Source organism: Natator depressus, chromosome 4, assembly GCF_965152275.1.
Source record: "Natator depressus isolate rNatDep1 chromosome 4, rNatDep2.hap1, whole genome shotgun sequence".
NCBI classification, from domain to species: domain Eukaryota; kingdom Metazoa; phylum Chordata; order Testudines; family Cheloniidae; genus Natator; species Natator depressus.
In genome coordinates, this window is record NC_134237.1 from 33,116,137 (window position 1) to 33,134,349 (window position 18,213).

General features: G+C 37.4%; 1 protein-coding gene across 2 annotated transcripts in view; it reads left to right on the plus strand.

The window, feature by feature from the left end:
• Nucleotides 1-18,213, plus strand: part of SEC24B (SEC24 homolog B, COPII coat complex component) — an 83,106-nt gene that overhangs the window by 23,025 nt on the left and 41,868 nt on the right. The window contains exons 4-10 of one of the 2 annotated variants that reach the window (XM_074950734.1): nucleotides 3,957-4,061; nucleotides 10,086-10,166; nucleotides 11,526-11,701; nucleotides 13,018-13,202; nucleotides 15,361-15,463; nucleotides 16,885-17,011; nucleotides 17,589-17,698. In XM_074950734.1, coding sequence (XP_074806835.1) covers nucleotides 3,957-4,061; nucleotides 10,086-10,166; nucleotides 11,526-11,701; nucleotides 13,018-13,202; nucleotides 15,361-15,463; nucleotides 16,885-17,011; nucleotides 17,589-17,698 — 887 coding nt within the window. The remainder of the gene's footprint in view (nucleotides 1-3,956; nucleotides 4,062-10,085; nucleotides 10,167-11,525; nucleotides 11,702-13,017; nucleotides 13,203-15,360; nucleotides 15,464-16,884; nucleotides 17,012-17,588; nucleotides 17,699-18,213) is intronic. The other variant, XM_074950735.1, reaches the window with a different exon arrangement.

Genomic DNA, 18,213 nt, shown 5'->3' on the forward strand with positions numbered 1-18,213 from the left:
CATTCACTGCGTGGTCCCTTGATCTTATAAAGTAAGAGCTACAGCCCAATCACCTTGTTGTCCATGCCAGGGAAGGTGCTTGTGTATGTTCTGCTGGCCCATTTGGAGCCCCTGCTACATTAGAAGCATTGCCCCCAACACTCAGGCTTTACAAGGAACAGGTCCAATTAGACGCCATTTTGGCCCTCTGCTTGTTGTTGGAGATACACCATGAGTTCAAGGAGCCCCTGCATGTAGCATATGTCGATCTTAAGGCTTTGTTTGAGTCAGTTGACCAAGTTGTGCTATGGAAGGCCTTAAAGGACGTAGGTGTCCCAAACACTCTGCTGGACTTGATTAGTGAGTTGCATAATGGAACCACTGCCCGTGTACGTTTAGGGAATCAGATGTCGGCACCTTTTTGAATCAGTGTCTGGTGTCAGACAGGGCTGTCTTGGCCCCTGCACTCTTTTGTCGGGCAATGGATTTCATAATATAGTATTCTGTCAGGTCCATAGGCATGAAGATTGGTGATCTCTCACTCTCAGACCTTGACTACGCCGATGACGTTGTTCTTACGCCTGTTCTTCTAGTACAGAGCCCCAGCAGGTTTCGTGAGGCACTCCAGCAAATGGAGGAGGAGTCAGCTAAGGTTAGCCTCCATGTTCTGTGGTCAAAGACGAAGCTGCAAAATCTAGGACCGGGTCCACCCATGACTCCCAACTGTCGAAGCAGTCGCCAGCTTTTGCTATTTGGGGTCTGTACTCACCAGTTCATTCCAGCTCTCAAACAGGTTCTCCATCAGATGGGCATCACAGTGTCTGCCAAGGGACATTTACAATGAATATGGAATCAACATCATCTCGGCATGACAACCCAGTTCAAGATCTATTCGAGCTGTATCCTTTCCGTACTGTAGGACGGTTGCGAAACAGGACACTATGCCGCTGAGACTGGGCAAAGCTGGAGGCTTTCCACACAAAATGCCAACATCGTGTATTGGGCATAAAGAGGTTTTTAGTAGCATAGCCTCAAGACATGGGTCCCAGAGAGGATTGCTGTGGTCCAGTCACTGTTCAGACACTTGGGGATTTGGTTCGGGTTCTCACGCAAATATGCAGAAGCAGACAAGAGTCAGCCTTGTTCAAGACTGCATTCCTGGTAGTTTTTTTGGAGCTTTTAGATGAGTGAGCTAGTGCTTGGGTCAGTGAAGGATGCTTTGAAATGGGCTTTAGAGTGGAGCAATTTACAGGTGGGAGGTACAATCAATTGTCTTGACCCTGAGGATATTGAAAACTGTTCAGGGGATGAGGTGAGTCCATCATACTACAGGAGGGGAGTGAAGCCAGAATATGCCCACTAGGTGCATTAAGGACTTTAAACTGAGATGAGACTGATTGGAGAGGACCCCCTCTTTATTCTTGGTGATGGAAGGCCCCTCGCAACATACCAGCTTCTTACAGCTTTCAGAAAAGGGCTTTTAGAGTTGACATTACTGGTGCATAATTTGGCCCCCACTCATTCCAGACTTCAATAGCTAGGGCGAGGGCTATTCTGGCAATTGAGCAATGACATTCAAATGCATGTGGGACATATGTGAGACCCCAGGTAGAGAATCTGAACTAATTTTACTGTTTCCAATTTCAGAATCATGCAAATGGACCAAGCAAGCAGTGGTGTGGATCTGTAGGTACAATATTGTATACTGGGTGCACAAGTGGGCTTTCAGCTCATCTGGCAGTTCACATCTGTGTCTAGGTAGGGTGGCAGTCCTGAGCTAATGTGGATGGCAGAGCATGCTATGGGAACAGTTGATGCCCCTTGTACACTCTTTGGAAGCCTAGGAACAGAAACTGGTTGCAGTTATTATTTTCTTCGTTGAAAACTATTTGTGAAGGCATAAGAGGGTTCAACTGATGCTCAGAGTTAAGAGGGATGTGGTGCAGATCCAGGAGTTGTTTCCTGGGGTGACAATTATTTGGTCTGACATGTTGCAATGTAGGATATAGAAGGGGGCCATGAATCCTCCTTGGGTCAATATAATGGGGAGGTATGTGGAAAAGGAGGTGGATAAATTCATTTGTAATCAAGGGAGTTTGATAATTTCTCATTGGGACATATCTTAGTGACACCTGAATTATTCAGGGAAAATTGAGTACACCTATTTCTCTAATATTAAGGGAGGAATCAGTCAATATCTAGGAACCTGTCAGGGACAGGGTGGGAGGAGGTAGCCAGGCATAAATGTACTCGTTATGTAAAGGATATGGTTCTTGGATGAAATGGATTGTTAAACGATTTGAAGGGAAGCATCACTTAAGAAAGCTGAGTAAAGGGGTATTTGGGGCTCCTAAGTCTGCTACAGTGGGAAGCTTAGCACCCTCTTTTTTTCTGTTTAAGGCTGATACAGCAGGGAAAGGACCTCCCTCCTTTTATAGCCCCTTTTATCTCATATGACGGGAGAATGGTGGGGGTCCAGCAACAGGATGGCTGAAACCAGGTTGGGCATTAGGTGGAAATGATTAGGGAAATGCCTGCATTGTGCTACTTTTTGCCAGGTACTTGAAAATATATTAAGTGAATAAAATTGCGGCCTAATTAAACCATATCCACAGACTCCTGTCTTTCTTCTGGCATGGCCAGACAGTGTTCTGGTATTCTCTTTGATTTCTTATTACCTCTTCCATTGGCTCAGTAGCTGCTCTTCAAACTGACCCTGCTGGGTTGTAATAAGTATAATTTAAATACTCCTGATTTGTTCATTTGAGAATCTTTTTAAAGTAGAATGATGTGATGGCTAGCTTGTGTATTTTAATAAAATACATGTTAATATGGCTCACTGTACAACAGTTAAAACAGTTTGAGTTAGTAATTGAATGTCATTACATATACACATCATTGTATGTATACATGAATGCCAGCGTGAAAATGATTTATCTGCAACAATTTTATTGTAATAGAATGTTAAATATGTTTTCATGTTTCATATGTGGTATACTAGTCCACTTTAAATTCGGCACTTCTATTAGCAAACCACAGAACTCTTCAAAACTTTGGAAGTGTCTGAGTTAATTTTTTTTAAAGCATAGTAGTCCAATGGGCTGCCAAGAGGAAGACTATGGTAAGTTGCATCTATAAAATCAACAGATGTTCAAAATTTTGAGTACTTGCGTAGTTAAAGTCAAGTCAGTAGTTCTGCACACACTAAGCGTCACCTGATCAGTAGTTAACATTGCTATACAACACGTGTTTGCACACTATATGTATCTAGTGCCTTGTGTATTGTTTGTATTTGTGTACGGTACCTATTGTATTAAAAACTGTTGGTTACAGTTTGTAGAATGTTCTGTGGTGATGTTCTTGGGTGCTCAGTGCTTTTGAAAATCAGGCCATGTATGTAGGTGCCTAAATATGGACTTACGAGCCTAGCTTTAGGCCCTCATTTTTGACAGTCTTGACCAAGTCAACCGGCACAGTAGTACTAACACTTATTAAGCTTGCATATCTTGTTTAAAATGCATGGTAAGAGTGTGATGGAAAACACGGAAAGGTGGAACATATGTGCTCTTATACGGTGAGGCAATGGTACATTTCATTGCTCTTCTTGCTAAACTGCAAAATACTAAAGAATTTAGAGAATCCTTTTTTAAAAGGGCAAGTTTGCCGAGCAAACTTACTCTTTCTTTGTCCAGAGGAAAAATGTTTCATTCTTTATAATATATATATTTTCCTTCCTACTAGTTTTCCTTAGGCACTACTAATGCTGAACCAAACTAGTTCACTAAAAAGCTGCTTGTGCTAAACTACTTACAGAAATTATCTAGCTCTCTTAGACTTTAATGAACTTTCATCACTTGCATGTTAAGATGTTCTCTGGAATGCCTGATTTCTCTCACTTTTAATGCAATGATTTGTGACTTTTGTTTCTCATCTTTCTTGTCTGTTTGACTCTTGTGTTTGTGCTTTCCACTTCACAGGCATGCAGTATGGTGGATATGTTAATAATCAAGCTAGCTCTGCACCAGCTCCCTTGTCATCAAGTTCAGATGATGAGGAAGAGGATGAGGAGGATGAGGAAGCAGGTCTGCTTTAGCTTTACACCAGTATATTGCTTTTTTCCTACCCAAGTTTTGTCTTCGTATTTCCACCTCCTTGAATTATTAAAATTAAAAATTTAATCCCAAAAGTAGTTGCAATTCTTCAGACACCTAGCAAGCTGAGGGAAAATTTCCAACTCTTATATGAATATGGTAGTTAAAAATGGAGTGTAGTAATTGGAAATTGCTCAGTACAATGTTTTTTCCCCTGAGGTAACATGCATCTTCGTATTTTATAGTGTAACGGTTGCACTTTGAGGCTGTTTTAATTTCAGTATTCTAACTTTCAGCAAACTTGTAATGTTCTAATGGAATGTGTCTGGATGTAGAGCTTTTGGATGATGGTTGGTTTAGGTCTGTTACAGTTATACATGTAGATGTTTTACCACCTATGAGTTAAATTTATCAGTTTTTTTTATATTTCTCCTTCTAAGTATAGGGAACATTGTAAATACTGCAGTAAAGTAAAATATATTGTCATGTGGTAAATATTATTATTTTTACGTCAATAACTGTATACAGAACCTGTCCTGTGTTTCTCTAGTACTGTCCAGTATCAGGAAAGACAAGTCTGTTCAGTTTTAGGAGGCAGAGAAAGGAAAACAGTAAAACTCCTGAGGTATTCTCAGTCTAGTGACTTAAGCTCAAGATCATCCTCTCCTTTTCTGATATGCCAGTGACCAGTATGGCATGGCTTTTGGGAGGACAGTCTTTATAAAGAAAAATATAGATCTTTGAGAAAGTGATTGCCATGTTTCTGTTGGCCCACAAGTAGTTCATCTCCACAGTCTATTGCAAAATGTTAGCGCTTCAGTATTCGGCACACTTCTGCCCTTCTCCACTCAACCTTTGTTGTGATATTTCATTTCCTTAAAAAAAAAAAAAAAGTAACAGAGTATCGGTTTTGGGCAGTTTCATAAGGGAGCCTTAATTATGTGTAGTAGAGTATTTGTCCACAGGCACTTACCTGAAAGTATTTAGGGTGGCAGATAAAGTGAGACCAGAGGTGTCTTCCCTTTTTCTTGTGGAGTCTTAATCCTGCTTGTCTTTATGGATTATCTCTCCCCGGACCCTGGTGAATAATTTTAGAGAGGTCACTTACTTTGAAAACTGTTTTTCTTATGGCAGTTTGTTTGGGTAGGATTGTTGGGAGTTTCAGGCTTTTCACTGCAAGGATCCATGTTTATTTTTTATCAGAATGGTTTAGTTTCAAAACTAGTTCCATGTTTTCTGATAGTTCCTCAGGTCATGATATTTTTTCAGGTCATTATTTATTTTCCTTGCTCTGCATGAACCCTAAAAGAGAAGTAGATCTACAGCCTTGATGGTGAGGAGAGTGCTAAATATCTTCTTTCAGAGAGCCCTCTTGAGAGAGAAAGATATGTAGCCATTGATTCATCCTACTGGTAGACATATGCAACCTCTTGTATAGTGTACTACTGCGTGTGCTGTTGGTTTTGAGGACTACTAGGAAGTCCTGCTGTTAAAAGCTGAAGAGGCTCCATGCTCAATTTAGGCTTATTTCATGAGGACATTCACTGCTTTGGGAGTGGAGAGAATGGTTACTTCTCTGTAACAACGTACAGGAGCCACATTGGAAGCCTATTTCTATGCTTTTACCAGTCATCGTAGTCTTGATATACTGTTCCTGCAACTGCCTCTTTTGAAAAACACGCTAGTCAGGCTGTTACTCATGAAGGTTTTACTCTGCTGTGAATGCTGTGTAGAAGTTTGTTTTCTGCAGTGATTTAGAAGGATATTTTGAGAATAATTTCTTGCCTTTGATTTGTTTCCTTGTATCTTACACCAGCTCATGTATCCTGCCCATTGAGTTCAGTTGGAGGATGCTTTTCATAGAAAGTCTTTTGTTCAGTAAGCATTTAACCGAACAGCAAGAAGTGTTCCTGGAGAATTCGCTTAACAAAAAGGCAATGTTTTCCCCTCCTCTTCCAAAGAAAAAGATTGGTTTTACAATCTACCATGTATTCCCCCCCTCCCCCCCCCCCAAAAAAGCTAATTTTTAGCATTTTGCAGAGGCCAGCATCTGTTTCTGAATGAAATTAAGTTAATCCGTTTAGTCTTCAGTGTTCTTGAAAATTAAAATTGAATAAAAGCAGAATACAAGTTTGTTGGTGAATGATCTTAAATTAAATCTTTATCCTGCTTAATTTTAAATTAAGTTTATCCCTAGCTTATTTTATAGATCTGAGGAATATTTTCTGCTAAATTGTTCTTTGTAACAATTGCTCTCTATGTAATCTGATTCTCTAGTTTGTTACATACTTAGAAGTGGTGCTGAAGAAAGGTTGTAAAATATGTATAATTGTGTTACTAGCATGATCAGTTTTTTTAACCAATAATATTTTTACATTGGTCATTAGATGTTCATTGTAAGTTTTTTTTGTTGTTTTTTTTGTCTAAATTTAGAAGTTTATTCTCACAAATAGCACTACTTAACTCTAGGCTCACTGCTTCTGTTGACTTCAATGGGAACAGAATTGGCCCCTCTATCACAGGGGTTCTCAAAATGTGGGTCGTGACCCCTCGGGGTCACAAGGTATTACATGGGGGGGTCGCAAGCTGTTAGCCTCCACCCCAAAATTGCATCCAGCATTTATAATGGTGTTAAACATATAAGAAAGTGTTTGTTTTTAATTTATAAGGGGGGTCGCACTCAGAGGCTTGCTATGTGGAATAGGTCACCAGTACAAAAGTTTGAGAACTACTGCTCCATCACTTAAAGCAGAATAATGCCATTAAAGCAATGGCAACAAAATGTCACTTTATTTTACTGAGACTAGATATTGCGTGTAGGGGACTTTAATAGTAGGTCTGTTTCTTAGATTTCACTGTATTGAACTGATGAGTCAGAGGTACAAAATAGATAGTTCCTTGTGCAACCAGTTTACAAATCTGGTTACAAAAGTGTCTCAAATTCCAGCTGCAGTGATTGCAGAACAAACCACAGAACCTGATGGCAACATTACAGTTCATGATATCAATGACATTTTGTGTATATTGTACTGATGGTTATCTTGTACACTGGTGTTCGAGTCACTTAGTACATGATACTGGAAGAGTCAGTAATGTGGAGGGAACTCTGTTACTAATATGTAAGGTATACAAAGAAATGAATGTTGTTATAATCCTGATTCAGCAAGATAAGTGACTAAACTTAAGCATGTGAGGATTCCTATTGAAGTCAAATGAATGTGTAAGTACCTTGCTGAATCCGATCCCAGTCGTAGGTTGGTTTCGGTAAAATGCAACATGTCAGAATAATAGTATGGAGTAGTGCAGTCAACAAAATATGCCTTGCAATGGGGAAGAAATCTGTAGACCCCTCAGAATTCTCAGTATATCTTGAGACTCTGATGAATTTTTCAGGGGGTAAGAACAGTACATAAAAGATCTTCAGGGCGATGGAGTCAAATGTTTCTCATAGGATATGAGGAGTCGTATTCTTATTTTCATCATGTTATACTTATTAGTAGAACTGTTAAACAGAGAACCTGAGATATTTCTCTCCAACTATAAACCTCTTTCATACTGTATCTTTCTCCCAGAGTTGGCCTGGAGAACTTTTGTAGAAGAAACCAAAAATAATTCAGATTTAATTACATTTTTAATGTGACACTGGGGGGAAAGAAAAAAAAGTTAACGTTTGTGCTTCCAAGCTGTCATTCATCTCTCAAAGATCCTCACACTGTTCTTTGGAGATATGTATTTTGACTTTATTGTATCCATTAAAATATATATATATATTAATTTCTGCTTCATAGTTATTGATTTTATGCCAGCACTACCTAATTAGAGTGCTACACATTGAGATAGATATATTTCATGCTTTAGCCACATTATTCATAGCAATCAGTTTTTGCTATGCATTCATTAAAGTAAAGCTTTGAAGTGTCTGTGCTTTATTCTGCCATATAGTCTGATCATTACATAGTAAAATCTTAATGAGTGACTAGTGCAAATTGATTTGATATCTGATTGATCATGTGGATTGATAGAATAAATTTTATGTTTCAGAGTAACAGCCGTGTTAGTCTGTATTCGCAAAAAGAAAAGGAGTACTTGTGGCACCTTAGAGACTGACCAATTTATTTGAGTATAAGCTTTCGTGAGCTACAGCTCACTTCATCGGATGCATACTGTATATATGAATATGCATATACATATATACAGTATGCATCCGATGAAGTGAGCTGTAGCTCACGAAAGCTTATGCTCAAATAAATTCCTTAGTCTCTAAGGTGCCACAAATAAATTTTATGGAATCCAATTTACAGTTGAATAAATAAGAAATATATTCTACAACTAACCTGTAACATCAGAACATTCACAAAACTTGACCTACCTTAAAATGATTATAGTTGGGTGGTAGTGTCCTCTTAGTATTTTTTATATATATTTAAGTAAAACTGGCTTCCTGGTGCAAAGAACATATATTCATTGAAAAAAATCCTAGATCTATACCTACCATATTTTGTTGGGTGTGGAAATAAGCTCCCCTTTTGGCTTTTAATTAGCAGTGGTTAACCAAACTTACAGAAGCTATGCTGCTGAATCAACAAGAATCTTGTTTGCTTCAGCTCCTAGGATTTTTCACCTGATTGGGGGAAAAAAGAGAGAACTTGATAGGGAAAGAAATGTTTTTCAAGCTCATAAGTGCATATAACAAAGGAAGGTGTTTACTAAATTCACAAGTTTGTTATTTTTAATTAACACTGTACTTTTTAAAAAAATATTTTTTTTAAAGAGGGAAGTAAAACTTTGTTCCTAAGAGTAACTGATTTTAATGTTGAATTTAAGCCTTGTTTTACACCCTACTTAAAAATTTCATAGAAATAGTTATAATTGAAATGCCGAAGTAATCTTTACAACAGTGGTGTCTCCATGTTACTAGTAATGTTGTCTCCGAGATGCATTTCACTCTGCTCCTGTGCATGGAACACTTTCCCCATTCTAGTTTGCCAAGCCAGCATGCTCTCTCCATTAATGTGTTCCTGAAACCCACTTTGGCTTCACTAGGAAGGAAGGATTGTATGTGCCTTTGTTTTGGCTGAACTCTTACATGAACTATTTTTTTCTTTGTGTTGTATTTTGTGACTTGTAGTTCAGATACCAGATTTCAGAGGCCAGAATTATCTGTTTGTGTTTTTGTTTCTAAGGAGCAAGCACACAAAATCTCTCTACTCTCCTGTCCCTTTCTTGTGGCAAATGTATATGAAAATGTACTAACACAAATGCTTTTAAAACATTTTCTTATTTTCATTTAATGTATTACAATCCAGATAATCAGTTAAATAGAGAATAAGTGTGGCACTAGGAAGAATTATGCATCAGTAGTCCAAGAAATTTTTTTAAAGTACTCTTTACTTGACTTCTTTTATTAGTGTGTTTTAGGTATGCCTTTTGGCTGCACCAATTTTCGTCTGTTACAGCTAGGGCAGAGAACTTTTGCAAAAGCTCTACTGAATATTGCTTATTATTTAACAATAAGACAAGCCTCTTTATTACAACAGCATACAAAAGGAGGGACATTGGAAAATTTCAGATGCAAAGGTTGCTTCAAAATACTCTATCCAGCCCTTTCAACTAAGGCAAAACTCCCTTTGAAGACCATTGAACATCTTGTATGATATGGGAGTGCTGAATGCTGCCATTGAGGCAGTATAAATAGAAATATTTTTAAATTACCTGAACTCTTTTAGATTAAAAAGAATTTAGAAATGGTTGTCTAAAAACCTCTTTTAAATCATTTTAATTTTATTTTTGTCCTTATCCATTTGTTGCTTTTTTCCATATTTTCTGAATACCAAATTGGCTACATTTAGGTATGATCTTTGTATTTTCCAATAGCAGTAACTTTGGATTCTTAGTACAATATTTAACAGTTTCTTACCAGAAGTTTAAGAAACAATGTTCTCTGAAGCCCTGTCCTCACAGAAGCTTGCCATTGCTTAAAGCAAATCTTTGTTTTATTTTTGTATTTATTTTTAGCTATTGACAGCTCCTCCACTACTAGCAGTGCCTCTCCTGTTATCAACAATTATGATGCTCTTGAAGGAGGTGGCTACCCAGGTGAGCGCTTTGTTGCATGCTAATTCTGAATTGTTAAGGTATAACAAAACAGAAAAATGCTACTTGTATAATATACAGTTCTAGTTTTTCAGGTTGTTGTTTTTAAAAAACATCACCCATTTCCTCTTACTCTAGATTCCCTTTCATGGAATCCCATCATGGATTCCTGCTTATCTTTACTGCCTCACTTTCTGTCATCAGCAATGAGACATCCATTATATATTAAAATGTGTGATTCCCAATTAAGCTGGCTTGTTGTTTATTACAAAACATTTATATAGCACCATAGAGTTGAGTACCATCTTACTCATGTCAACTTTGAATCTTTCCTGGTGGCATCCCCTGCTTGAGAGAATTTACGTTTTTGCGGGGGGATGAGGGTGCCAGGTTTAAATTTCTCTGCGACTGTCCGCAGATTCTCTGGCCTTGTCAACTTTCCAGGCTTGCACAGGCCAACTCTTGCCCCTTAGTGTGGATGTTGCAGGTGACTTGCACTGCCATGCCTCTACTCCAGGTAGACCTTCTAGCCTCTATTCACCCTGGCAGTAGGTGATAGTTTAAGGTATATTGTTCCACATGTTAAAGTTGCTGAGATGTGCCAGTTTCAAAACTGCTGTTTTTTCCCCTCTGAGAGCTATTGAGACATCAGTCTATAATCAGTACGCTATGCTTCTGTTTCTTGCCCAGTCTACCTCTCCTTACCACTTTGTAACAAACTATCTGAGTTGGGACCTGCATGCTGCAAATAATTCAGCCTTTTAAAATGGTTGGGCCAAATTCTGTCCTGGGATACACATGCGGGGCTTACATTGACTTCAACAGAAATCCCATGTACACCCTTGAAGACAGAATTAGCTAAATCTCATCATGGGTGACTAGGAGAGGCTACAGATCAATAGGTCTTGGTGCAGTTAGCAGGGCAGGGGAGATTTGGGAGCAAGATCAGTCTTGGAGAAAAAATTGTAATTAAGGAGATCTTATTTTTTATATTTTTGCAATATATTTACTCTTACCTTTCTATTAAAAAGGGGCAATTATAAAATGACATTATGAAGTTCCAATTGCTTAGTAGGTGAGGTGCATTTAATTAAGTGCAGAGGAGAGTTAGAAGACAAATAGATTTGAAGTAGAGTTAGGAGACAGTGCTCCCCAGCGTATTGCCCTGGGTACTGACAGTAAGATGAAACTTTTTTTTTTCTGCGGTTTTACGATATCCATTTGATCAATGCAGAGAAATTTTTGAATTTTCTTTATAATTAACAAAAGCATTATTCTCATGATCAGCTGCTGGTATTTTGCTTCTTATTTTATTTAAATGCAATAGACAATTTTAAAAAATATTTGTTTTCCCTATCCTAGAAACAAATTCTGTGACAAGTAGTCCAGCTCCTACTCCTCAGACATCAAGGACTCCTAAGCCCTTTGGTTACGGATATCCAACTCTTCAACCTGGATACCAGAATGCAGCACCACCTACTTCTGCTATGCAGCCCAGTAATCCAGGGCACCATTCTGGGTTTCAGCAATATCCACAAGTGAGATTTTTAATTGAGAAATTATTTGATGTTTCTTTTCAATCCTTTTGTAAAGCTTATAGTGATGTGCCTTTGACATAGTTCCCAATGGTCTATTTTAAAAATATGAGTACAGTTTTAAATGTAAGAACTGTAAATATCAAGCAAGTCTGAATATTAATGTAGTAGCTCTGAATTCAAAATAATGAATGAGATGGCTACTTGAATTATTGGGGAGAGGACCAACAAATTGCTGTAGCCCATGCAATTACTTTTTAACTTTTAGTTTAAAACAAAAACAGAAAACCCTTTTTAAATTTAATATTTAAGCTTTTATTAAATTGTTATTTTTGAAGGAGAAAGAAACTGAAGATTTATTAGTTAAACATTCAATAAGGAGGAAGACAAGTAATTTCCCGATATACAATCCAAATTTCCCATTGGTCTGTGTACAGCAGTACTAGATGACAGTCATAACCAAAAGAGAGTACTTCTTCACTTTGGGGAATGCAGAATGGTTAGTATACGCGAAAATTCTTCTAAAGGAAAAGGAAAGTGTAGCTCTGTTTAACCTAACGTTTCCCTTTTTGTGCTTGGTTCATAGTCTTCACCCCTCCATACTTTATTAATAAAAGACAATTGGGCATTCACCTAGAAACTAAGATTAGAGCCAAAGCGATGTTTTTTAAGAGATGTTTTTTTAAGAGATGTTTTACAGCCTTCTTTGTGATAATACTACAGTTCCTTGACTTCAGACAGTTGTGTAATGAAATTAAAGCATTTTTTAACTTTAAAACAAAAACCTAATCGAATTCGAGTTTTTTAAATTGAGAGAGCTTTTACAAATACTTATTTTAAAATAATCTTTCTAAATGCTACAGGAACAAGGGAATGCATGACGTAGTCTGAGGTTTACCACAGATTGGAGGGAGAAAATAAAATGTAGAGCCTGTTTTTCTGGTTTGGAAAAAGAAAAAAGTGAGATCTTTAGAAGAGGGGGGAAAATATCAGTTTTCTTGTAATATCTGAGCTGATTTACCTCTAGGTTTCTTTAGACAATGTTGAATAAGAGTGTCTTTAAAATGAGGATTATGCACTTCCTGTAAAATTATCTTTTATGTTGACTTCATGCTGTAGACTGAACGCTATTCAAAGAAGTATATGCTAAGATTCTGGGAAGTGGTTGTCCCCTTGTGTAACCCTTTAAAATTACAATTCTCTTCTCATCATTAGCTACTCGTATATCTTCCTTAATGGTGATCTGAAAGAATAATGTAATCATTATGTTCATTAAACATGTAGTATAACTGTTTTGCAATGCTCTTATTTTTTTTCAGCAGTATCCTGGTGTGAACCAATTATCATCCACCTTAGGAGGATTAAGTCTACAGCATTCTCAGCAGCCAGAAAGCTTGAGACCAGTAAACCTTACTCAAGATAGGAATATTCTTCCTGTTTCTCCAGTTCTAGCTCCTATGCCTAATTTGAATTCAGACCTTAAAAAATTAAATTGCAGCCCAGAGTAGGTATACTATTTTCAATTTTGGGTATATTAGACATAACATTTTTCTGTGACCTTTCATAATTTAGTTAAGAATAATCAAAAAAAGTATAAGGGATGAAATTGACCACCGTATTCTGCTTTCACTGGTCAACCAGTGTAGTCTGTTTCGTCTGGAGAAAAGAGGTTAAGTCCTCTTCACTTCTGTGTGAACACTGAAGCTGTTTCTAATTTATATCTCCTGCCATCAGTGCTTAGCATTATGGCTACTATTCTTAGGGCAATTAGATGGGACCTTTTTAGAGTCTACCAATATTGTTGCTTTATGTTTGGGGAAGTCACTGTTGAGTAACTTATGGTATTCCTTTCTACTGGAACAATGTACTGTTCTTATTTCAAGGCCCTGGCATTCTAAAATCAAGAGAACATTTTATAAGGTAGCTATTGACACAATCTTCATGAAGCTTACCAAAATAAGACTAGGCAGCATTCTAGTCCCAACTCTACCACTGATTTGCTTTTGACATTGAGCAAATCACTTAGCCTCTATTTGCCTCATTTTACTCATCAATAAAATCTATTTACCATCGTTTGTGGTGGTCACAAAGACAAATTGAGATCAATTGCAAAAGCAAAACTTATAAAAATCAAAAATACTCAGTTTCTGATTTTTATTTTTTTTAAAGCGTGGAATTTTCAAAATCACCCAGCATTGGCCTAACTGGTCCTGGTAAAGTCATTGGTAGTTTTACCATTGCCATCAGTGGGAGCAATGTTCAGCCAATGACGAGCACTAAAAAAATCCCTGACTGTAGGTAACTGGTGATTGGTGTCAACACTGGAAGGTCTGTTATTAAGATATAACCCCATAATCTTAAAGCTGGGCAAAAGCCTAAGGAAAGAGAGATGCTTTACACTGTGCCCTAACAGCCCAACAGACTTGGTCTCTGGGAGATCAGTGGAAGAAACAAGTTTCAAATCAAACTTCCTTATGGTGAGAATGTCTTGGGATTCAAATCAAGAGACTGGAAGGGAAAGGATCCCAACTTATTTCAGCTGCGATGATAACACTTTAGGAGAGAGGCAGTCTTTCAAGTAGCCAGGACCCAGAACCTGAATGACTTTATATTTCAGTCTAAGTATGTTTGCTTGCATCTGAAGCAAATAGTAACCTACAGTAGTGCAATCTTTGGAAATTTTATGTAGTAATGCCTTGCCAGTCACCAGCATGCAGTTTTCGAAGGACGTACCAGGCACACTACAATAATCCATCCATTTGTATATTAGTAATAGAGACATTATAATTATTATGATTAAACATTTAAATTGTAGTAGTGCATAAAGGCCTCAACCAAGTTGGGACCCATTGTGCCAGGCACGTGCAAACAAGGAAAATAAGTCTCTGCTCCAAAAAGCTTAGTTGTAATGCTGAAAGAAGCTTTAATCCAGTATGTAAACTTGGAACGATTTGGTGGACTAATGGAAAAGTATTGTTTTGTGAGCAGGAGGGAAATTAAAGTGGGTCATATTCAGTCCCATGCTTGGAGCACTTTGGAGGCAGTACTCCTCTTCTGGACTCCTTATGTGTGTCTGGAGCTATTCCCTTTTGGTTACTATATTGAGTGGTATTAATAAGTTTTTTAGGGAGTCACATCTGTTCCATGTCCATCAGAGAAGAGGATGACTCATAACAGTTCTTTGTGGGAAGGAAACATTAAGATCCTCCTATATTCCTTCTCCCATTAAAATAACTTTTCAACAACTAGCAAGTACAATTTTCCTTTAATGAGTTCTGAGATCAGAAAATATTTATCATGAATGAAAATATCAACTCAAAGTTTAAATTACTTTGGGTACTAGCTCCCTCTCTCACCCCCCCCCCCCCACAATTGTTTGTTTGTTCTTTTTTAAAACTCCGTAATAGCTGCAATGTGCATTGCCTATTGAAATGCAATACTTCTCAGCTTTTTGTTTGGTGCCCTACTTACCTTTGAATATTATTCTTTCTGGAGGAGACTTTTGCTGTTTTAGGCAATGGTTTCTGTTTGTTTTGAAAATAGGTTTAGCAATATTTAAAATTTCACAACTCTTTGAATTGCAGAGAATATAGTTGCATGCTAATACAACTTATGTGCTCAAGTTTGCTTTGCAAGCTAATTTTGGTATGATTTCCTTCCAGTTCATTTCGATGTACACTGACAAATATTCCACAGACTCAGGCTTTGTTAAACAAAGCTAAACTTCCCTTGGGTTTGCTGCTGCATCCGTTCAGAGACCTAACGGTAAAATTTAAATATTTTTTATTTTTAATATCTTCTCATAGTGCTTTGTTTTATACTGTGTGGTACTTTCTTATCTTGTCTAAGCCTTATTGGGGATTAAATAATAGCAGGCGGTGTGGAATTATTTTCCAGTAGAATTTCTATTCAACTTGTCTGTTCAGGTGTTTGTTCTTTGATTGTTTCAAAATTTTATCTTAAATGTAACAGGATGAACTGATTCAGTTGCTGTAAAATAAATATTATGGCTGTAAATCTTTCATCCTTTTTTTTAAATGAAATGTAGCATCTAATAAGATGAACAAAGTACTTAGAGAAACTACAAATTACAATAATTAAGGCTTTTTATGTACCTTAGTGTGGTTGGAGTGGTTCAGGGAAAATTTGTCTTTTTTTGCTTGTTTGTTTTTATTTAAAGCTTCATCAGAGGGAACAGCTTACCTTGGTATTTTTTAAATGTCATGTCTTGTGCTCTATGCCTGCATACATTGATTTTTCCTCTTAATTTAATAGCTATTTGAAGTTTTGCCTCTTGCAAAAATGTCTTCTGTGTAGACAATGGAAAATGTAACTTCCTACTGACTTGTTAATTTATAAGGTGAACTTGAACTGGGGGAGAGATCTGAAGGATTCCACCCCCTCCAGGAATCTCTTCTCAATAAGCACAACTGATCAAATTCTGAGGAAACAGGGCAAGAATCAGCTCCTCCTATTTCTCTGGTCATTTTACATTGTTCAGCACTAAGATTTTAGAGTAATTTGCATATCCAAATTGCTTGAGAAAGTGTGCACATACATTAAGCCACTCTTGTCCTCATTAACTTCGTATGAGAACCTATGGCTCTCTCTGTATCAAGTACTATTGCTTATATATAATAAACCATGAAGCTATACCACTTGGGTATTCGGCTATCTTGGGTATTCTGTCAGGCACAAGATCCAACTGCTAGTGCCATCAATCATCCAAAATGTACAACTATTCTTGCATAACTTAACTTCAGCTGTGTTGTTTGCTTATCTAGAATTACAATAAAAATGGTTGCATCTGACCCTTGCAGTCATGGTGATCAGTCAGATTCCTTTTATCCAGCTAAATATATTAATGGCCATTATCAGACCAGATTCTTCTCTCCAACATTTTGTAGACAAGTGTAACACATGATTTACACTGGTATGTGAGATCAAATTCTGGTTCAATCAAAATAATACTTTATTATGTCTTCCTATTGTAAAGGGAGAATGTTAATAAAGGTGTGAATATTGCACTGTATATAAATGAGCTAAAAGGACAAAGTGGGAGACAAGATTAACAGAACATTTTGGTTTTATGAAGCTTTCAAAGATTAAGATATTGCACAATCCTGTCCTCTAAAAATTTTACTGGGAACCTTTTTGCTACAGCTTTTCATTGTTTTACTTTTTAGCAATTACCTGTAATAACATCAAGCACCATTGTGAGGTGCAGATCATGTAGGACATATATCAACCCTTTTGTTGCCTTCATTGACCAAAGGAGGTGGAAATGCAACTTATGCTATCGAGTTAATGATGGTAAGTTTCATTACAGAGGTAAGTAGCTGGTTTCTTGCATCTACCTGACGTATTTAAGATGTCTTGCATTTATATCAACAACCGAGATGTCTTTCACCTGGAATATCTGGGATTTTTAATATCTAAATCATTTGTCAAAGGCACCTATATTTTGCCCAAGTGATGGCTACCATGCAACATGTCAGGAGCCTGAGAGCACCATATCAGATTGGACAACCTGAGCTATATAATTTAAAAGCAATTTTCCCCACTGCCTACTAGCATAATACACAGTCAAGTCAGGGTCATAATTAACAACAGTCAAAGATGATGACCAGTTTCATAAATACAGTACATGTTGAGATGTCATTGTAGGGCACTGGAAGCACAGAGTATACATGTACCTTGTTGTTAATAAAATAGACATTCTTGCCTCCAGTTCTTTAACTTTGATATTTAGGTTTCACAACACGGATTGTTTCCTTATTTACATACTTTATTAAATGTTTATGGTCTAATTGCTGCTTTTTGTAATTAGGCACAAAATCTGTGTATCTGTCAGTGAATAATTTACTCTGGATTCATAATTTTTGTTTAGTTCCTGAAGAATTTATGTATAACCCTTTGACACGATCCTATGGGGAGCCTCATAAACGGCCAGAGGTCCAGAATTCTACAGTGGAGTTCATTGCTTCTTCAGACTACATGGTAAAAATATATATTTTTAAGTATGTGAATTTAATACTAGTGCAAGATGCTAGAGTGACAACCCTAATTACCACTGAAAACTGTGTACATCACTCGCATTTCAAACTTCCCCATGGTACCCTACCAGTGTGTCTCAGTTTTCACTTGGAGGGACCCCCTAGGATTGAAAGACTAATTGTCTCAGTTCCCATTTGAATCTTTCTCTGCCAAAACTGACAGCAAAGGTGTCAATTAATACCAGTTGTGATGTGGGCACTTACACACTAATTTGCCAAAGACCACCAAACGCATTCTGTGACTGGGAATGCTACAGCAGTCTCTGGCTTTCTCCTTTCCTCTGGAAAGGTGGGCAAGACCAATGACTGATCAGACAGAATTTTGGCATCTTCCAAAGAACTCCTCTTCATTCCCCAGATTGATTCCTATCTCTCACAAAATTAACAACTAGAAAACAACCTGCAGCCACCCTCTGATAGTCATCTTGAATACAGTTCAGTATGGAAATGGGGCTTGAA